We start from the raw sequence: 7,260 nt of genomic DNA on the forward strand, positions 1-7,260 counted from the left end.
CTCTTCCTTGGAACTGAAACTCTCTCTGATATCTCCTCAGTCCTCTTCTCTCTCTGTGTTAGTACTTCATTTGCCTACTCTCTCTCCACCCCCTCTGCTCTTTGCTTATACTCTTCAATTCTCAGATCAGTTATATCTTCAAGCGTTTATAAATCCCCCTTGATATTTCCTATTTCTAACGTTTCCTATAATAAATTTCTCTTCAAAACCTTTGATTTTTTCTCCCAAAAACCAAACCCATAAGAGACTTGATTGCATTAAAAAAATGGATCGCTTTTCTACCAAATACACAGAGCATAAAACCGTGACCAACAAGCTGGTGAGATGGGAGGACTCAAAAGCCACAAGAATTGTAAGGATTTCAGTAACTGATGGGAACGCGACGGACTCGTCTGGAGATGAAAATGAGGAACCCAAGATCCAACATCCAAGAATTAAAAAGCATATCAACGAGATAAGAATGACAAATTGCAGCGACAGGGCAGCAGAGGTTGCGAAAAAATCAGCAGGACAACAAGTTGTGAAAAAAAACTCAAGGGATCAGTATTATTATCCAGAAGGGAAAAAGTATCGTGGTGTGCGACAAAGGCCATGGGGGAGATGGGCAGCGGAGATCAGAGACCCTTGTAGGAGAACCCGGGTATGGTTAGGGACTTATGACACGGCAGAGGAGGCAGCCATGGTTTATGATCAGGCTGCTATTCGTATTAAAGGACCTGATGCACAGACCAATTTCACAAACACTCTGGTGAGCAAACAACATACCCCGGATGTTGATATTAATGTTAACATTTCTGGGTATGATTCTGGTAAAGAGTCTCATAATAGTCTATGTTCTCCAACTTCTGTACTTAGATTTCATTCCACTGGGGAACCGGGTCCAGAGTCACAGGCTGCTGTACAGAGTGACTGTTGTTGGAGACAAAATCAAGAGGTGGTTCAAGAAGAAATATTGAAGGGTGGTGATGATGAGTGTTTGGTGATGGATCCTCTGTGTTTGAAGGAGTTTTGGGACTTTGAAAGTCCTGCACCGATTTTTTTTGAGGAGTGTAGCGTACCGGGCACTGTTTTGAGAGAAGATTATGCTGATATGCCGGTACATTTAGACTGTGATTTTGGTTCCTGTTTATGGGACGTTGACAAGTATTTTGAGGCATAATTCCAGGATCATAAAAACCTTAATTACTCTCTATTTGGGGTTTAAGGTTAAGCTATCTACATGATGATACGATGATTTGGTAAATTCCGAGGGGAGTTTTGGATTAGTACTGTTTTCAATTTTAGTTACAGTGGCCGTGTCTAAAGATTGTAAGGTTTAGCTTACAATTTGGAAATATATGTAAATCCTTTCCTTTTTCTTTATGTTTTCAAGATTTTGAATCTCTTGAGTGTTTCTTTATGGTAAGTGTTCGTTTGCGAAGATTGCAGGCAAGATTATGAATAGGGATTGGGAGTTTAAATCTTGACTGTTTTATATCACTTTTTGTATGTTTTTGTGCATGTTTTAATATTATGGGTTCGGAGAGTGAGATATTTTTACCTGCTGGACTAAAAAGAGCCTAACAAGTGTTAAAAGTGGTTTCCATGTTCGACGGTTGGCCACCTTGAACTCTCGAGAGCCACCCGCTACTTCTGCGTTTTGCTAGCCATTCTTTGGTAGTGATAACAAGTCCAAATTCCTGCCTATGATCGTGCTTTGCCTTTCCTGGTGTCTAGTGGACAGTGTTACAAAAATATCATGCATCAATTTGATCTAGTTGGGGTCTAAATCAGTATGTTGTCTGTAACGCCTCCAATAATATAATTTATTGACTGATAGTTGACTATGGCATTTATTTATTAACAATCCTTCTGGGAAAAATGTGATTGTCCAGCTGAGGATGCCAGCTATAGTTTCGTACTAGCAGATTATCCCATGTTTTTCATTTTTTTTAGTTTTAAATTATTTTTTTTAGGTATTTTTGTATTATTTTATAAGTTGATATTATAAATAAAAATAAAATTATTATTTTAATATATATATATTTTAAAAAAAACATAAAACATGTCAGTGTACTTAAACCAAGCTTTGGACTTTGAATTCAAAATACAGAATCCTGGCTTTTACTTGTATGACTTGAGCCCACTGAAATTACACAATGGTCAAGTGTGATCCTTGGACGAGAGCCACCAACAGGCTGTCTTCTCTCCTGACGGGAGGGAGCTTTGGTCTGTCCGAGGCACTAATGGAACCATAAATTCTTTCCCCACAAAACACGTCGGAAAGGAAGGTGTAGGTGCCTAGGGTAGCGGTGGCCTTTTTATAAATTCTAAGACATGCCACCTCTAACTTGCTTTAATTTTATGTTGACCACGACCCGGCGTGCCTCGACTCCGTGGTGTAAATTTTTTTTTTTTTTGTTTTAAGTATTTTTTTTTAATACTAAGAATATCAAAACAATAATTTTTCTTTTAAATATTAATTTAATTTTTCTTAGAAAAATCTAAAAATTGCGTTGAAACCGCACTCCCAAAATAGGGATCTCCTTACTGAACAAGAGGGATCTTCTGACCGTACAACTGGTCAAAGATTGCAAAAAGTTTCGGGAGGTAATTTGGCATTGCAGGCTTGCTTTTATTACTCTAGTGTACAAAAGAGACCCACCTGCAAGCCTGTAACGAGAGATCTAAAAGAAGATGAGAAAAAATCAGACTCAGACCCACTAGCAACTTGCAAGTCTGTATTTGGTCACTTCTGGAAATAATTTTACCCAAGTTTTATTTCCCGTTACAGTCCTCGCTCCCCGCAACTTTTACCAGCAGTTATGGTTCTTGCGCGCGGTTGACACATCGTCTAGTTGTCGAAAGTGGGGAACTCTCTCCTCGATCGTCTAGCTTCTTGAGTTTTGGCGTCCCATGTGAAATGGTTGGGGCAGTGAGATATTTGTGAAGGACCTAACCATGCAAGGCAAAACTATCTCGATGATAAGAGTGCCGGGTGTATATCACATGGTATCTCGACGATTTCAGTTACTGCTTTTCATTTCTCGTTGGGATTTTCTTAATGTCCACCACAAATCCATTACTTGGATTATCCGAATTCTTTTTTTTTTTTTTTTGGTGAGAAAAAATCACTGCGCAAGGAGAATAAGTTATCGGTGCTTTTGGATGAAGTGGAGGCATTATACACGTGTTAAATGTTCATCTATAAGCAAAAAAAAAAGAAAAAAGAATCGTCCAGCGAGTGTACTTTTTAATTTGAAAGTTAGATATGAAATTAACTCGATAGCAAGAGCAATTGATGGACCATGGAGCAAAATAATCAGATGGCAGGGAGGGAAGTTGGAGCTAACTTCAAGGGAATTTTGAATACTCCATCAGTCGGAAAGGCTGTGGGCACGCATAGCAATCAAGAAGCTACCAAAGAAGAGAGAAATGGTCCCACTAACAGAGTTAGCAGTTTACACGTGATTTGTAGATAGCTGGCAATCAGAGGTGGTCGGACTGAAAAGTTAGTTAATATAGTTAATTAGAATGTATAACATCGATACTGTAATGTTTAATTCCGGGAGAGGCAGATAGTATGAGCTGACATTTCTTCGAAGTTTTACATAACTTCTTCTCTTTATTATTTTCTGATTCTCTCAGTTTTTTTTTTTTTTCTAAACTTTATTTTCTTCTCAAATTAATCCTTGGTGTTAAGGAAGGTTAATAACACACAGAAAGGAAGGTTAATGTACAGCATTATTGTTTCAAGAATTCAAATGGTTAGACAGAAAGGATCCACTACGAGAAACAAAAAGATGGGCAGGGAAAATAAAGAAGAGAAAACTTAAAAGTGGGAGAAACATAATATCGACAAACATCGCAAAGAAGCTCGCTATCTTTTTGACCCTGCAGGGATGGCATGTATTAGCATGAGGATTTTTTAACGGTTAAACTAACTTGGATCTGTTATCAAAGAAAGTTTTAAATAAGCACTCGGATTAATTCTCTGGACAATCCCGCGTGGGTATGGGGACAGGAGAATTTCTTGCTGTGAATAATCATCATTTATATGGAAATCACGGGGAAAAAAGGTACCGAAGGAAAAGTTATATTAACAAAAATAAAAAAAAAACCGTAAAAAACGTGGGGGAGTAGTGCTTCTTTTCTTCTTCTTCTTATCTTAGATTTTCTTTTCAATCAATGTTATTGTTTTTTTTTTTATAAATATTATTTAATATTAAATTTATTTTGTTATAAGATTATTTTATTTTGATGACATGAATCTCGAGTTTGTTCAATTAACCCGGTTGATTTACATATTTTATCATTCAATATTGGATATATATAAACAATTGAGGGTTGAGTTTCATAATTTATTTTGATTTGCTCTCTATGTGGTTATTTAAGTCTCATGATAAAAAACACAGATTTAACAGATTAATTCAGGTTAAATCAGGTTTTTTTTTTATTTTTTTTACGAGGTTATCTTGATTTCATGACTCAGGTTATGAGTTTGATAGATTAATTCAAATTATTTTTTATGTTTTTTATAATCTCATTCTTCAATATTGGGTTGATTGAAAATTAAACTTCATTATTTGCTTCAATTTGCTTTTTTTAGGGTTATTCCGATCATTATAACTTGGATCATATGTTTAACATGTTAACTTTGATTTCTTTTCAAGTCCTTTCTTTATTTGAGTTTTTTTTTTTTTCAATTTTATCTTTCAACATTTGATTGATTGAAAATTATTCTTCACAATTTGATTTGATTTGCTTTCTATAGGGTTATCATAATCTCTCCACTTGGATCGTGGATTTGATATGTTAATCGAGTTGATCCAAATCAATCTAATACATTATTAATGTTAAAAAATGATATAATCTTGAATTTTTTTTAGTTAAACTATATTTTTATAGGTTGTTTGAGTCATTTTTTGTACCTACAAAGTTAACTGATTCATATAGAGACATCTCTCATACGATTTATTTTTTTTTCACTAGAAAGATATATTAATAATATCTAAATATTTGTTTTATATTTTAAAAATAACTTAACCCAACACGTAACATAATGTAAGTCAATTATCTATTATAATAGAAAAGAAAATCATCCACCCATTGCTTAGCAAAAATACTCAAACCATCACACTGATCGTAACGAATGGAGGGGTAAGAAATTTAATACACTCTCTATCGTTTTGAGGATTCTATTAGATTTTTTTTTCACGTATTAATTGAGAAAGATATGTTAAATATTGTGTGAACTTATACGTTTTTTTTATTATATTTATTAAAAATTAAATGCAGTTGAGCATAGAAGCTATGAGAGTTCAATTTTTAGAGCGGGTTAAAATAGTAAAATTTGGTATTCAGTTTTTTTAACTTTCAGACAAAAGATATAGACATCTAAATAAGAAGAAAAAACTCTCATGGACTTAAAGAATAACACTCAACAAACATGAGTTGTCGTGTATGTTAGAATCTAAGTGACCCTAAAATATTCCATTCGTTTATTTTAATTTTTTTTTGCTTGTTTTTGTTTTGATGATAAAGGTATTTTCAGACAATTACAGTACTGCATGTATTGATAAACTCATCATAAGATTTCAATATTAGTGGTTCCTTGAGGATATATAAAACTCATTTACCAATCAAATTAAGGCTATAAAAGTTCCCTACGTTGAATTCTAAGCAACTCAAAGCATGCATGTAAATAGTATATATTTTTTAATTTTTAAAATTTATTTATAACATCACTATATCAAAATATTTTAAAAATACTAAAAATTTTAATTTTAAATAATAAAATTAAATTTAAAACAAATAGTGTTTTGACCACACTGCGAAGCTTCCTTAACCTTAACGTTTGTGCCTCGTCCCTATGGCTAGTGTTGAAATTAACATAATTCGTGATTAAGCATAAAGCTTCTTCTGATTCCAACGGAAAAGCAAAAGGATAAGTTGTTAGTTAAGCATTTAATTTCTAGTTAATATGTTTTCAGGTGTCTTTCATCGGAAACAATATTGTAATATTGCAATTTGAAACAAATGTTCTTCCCATATTATAGAAATGTAATACTAGCATGAAAACCCATGTGATAACAAGTCAAAAAAGTCTATGGATAATAATCAAATCTTACCTAGGTATTTACTCATATGTAAAAATGGCTTGATGATCATGCAAATTTGTTTTTATTTATTTCAAGTCAATTAGAGATGCTGCCCTAGTACACATCATGCCTCAAAACACTAGAGAAAGGGGGGAAAAAGAACCACAACATGGCAGCAAGCAACAATTTCTGCTCATTTGCATTTTTCCAAACAACAACGAGCTAGGCAATAAACAAATTGCAGATTAACCAACTAATCACAGATAATACACAAAATCAAAAGCACGCATGTATCAACTGTCAGAACTGCAAGAGGACTTGGTGTTAAGAATGCGAGATTGATGATAACTACATAAAAAAAAAGTGCAGAAAATTGCTTCTCTTAGTCTTTAGTGGTGGTGGTTTTGCAGAAACACTTGCTTCTCGTAGTGAATTCGCTACAACAGGTAGCATATTGGCTAATATTCTATTTTCCTCATTTTGTTTAAGCATTCTATGCCCTTGCGGATTTGCAATGAAAATTTTCCGTGTGGTGGATTTGGGGCTTTTTGAAACCAACAAGGTAATGGTGGTTTTTCAGCCTTTTCTAGCAATGCCGGAGGTAGCCAACAAGGAATTGGTGGTTTCTCTGCTTTCAGTGGTGGATGTTTCGTTGGAGATAAGGAAGGCGATGGATGCGGGTTGTTTATGGTTGCTAGACAATGGTGGCCTTCGGAAAAGAAAGAAAATGAGAGAACAGGTGGTGAGGACGGCTAGGGTAGAAGAGAAGCGGACATGTATTTTCTTAAAAAAATGAAAAAACACTTTATGACAATTTTATAATTTTGTAGCTGTAACAATTACAGGGCTATTTAGTTCTTAAATTAAATATAATAGTAATTTAATATATAATTCAATCTTTTTTATTGGTTTTTTTCACATATGGATGGAGATATAAAGTGCCATGACCTTGTAAATTTTAGGATGCATGTAAATTGTAATTTAAAAATAAAGTTAAAATAAAAAATAAATAAACTATAAAATGATCATTATAATTTCTCTTATTTTGTTTTATTTTAAGTTAGGGTGGGAGGTTTTTTAAAAAAATAATAAATTAGAAGATGTGAATTTATATTTTATAAGTATTTGTTTGGTATTATGGTGTAAAGTATTTTTTTATAAGTTTTTATCGCTTAAAAAT

The 7,260-nt window shown here is 33.6% G+C and overlaps 1 protein-coding gene across 1 annotated transcript; it reads left to right on the forward strand.

Annotated features, from left to right (window-relative positions):
- LOC118041554 (ethylene-responsive transcription factor CRF6) lies at window positions 1-1,534 on the forward strand. The gene has a single exon (XM_035048953.2). It carries the CDS (start codon window positions 266-268, stop codon window positions 1,157-1,159), a length of 894 nt encoding a protein of 297 aa, XP_034904844.1. The 5' UTR covers window positions 1-265; the 3' UTR covers window positions 1,160-1,534.
- Window positions 1,535-7,260: the final 5,726 nt, after the last annotated feature.

The sequence above is a fragment of the Populus alba genome, chromosome 14 (genome assembly GCF_005239225.2).
Source record: "Populus alba chromosome 14, ASM523922v2, whole genome shotgun sequence".
Lineage (NCBI taxonomy): Eukaryota > Viridiplantae > Streptophyta > Magnoliopsida > Malpighiales > Salicaceae > Populus > Populus alba.

Excerpts from the sequence above, each read along its gene's own strand:
- LOC118041554 (XM_035048953.2), top strand. The coding sequence starts at position 266 with ATGGATCGCTTTTCTACCAAATACACAGAGCATAAAACCGTGACCAAC.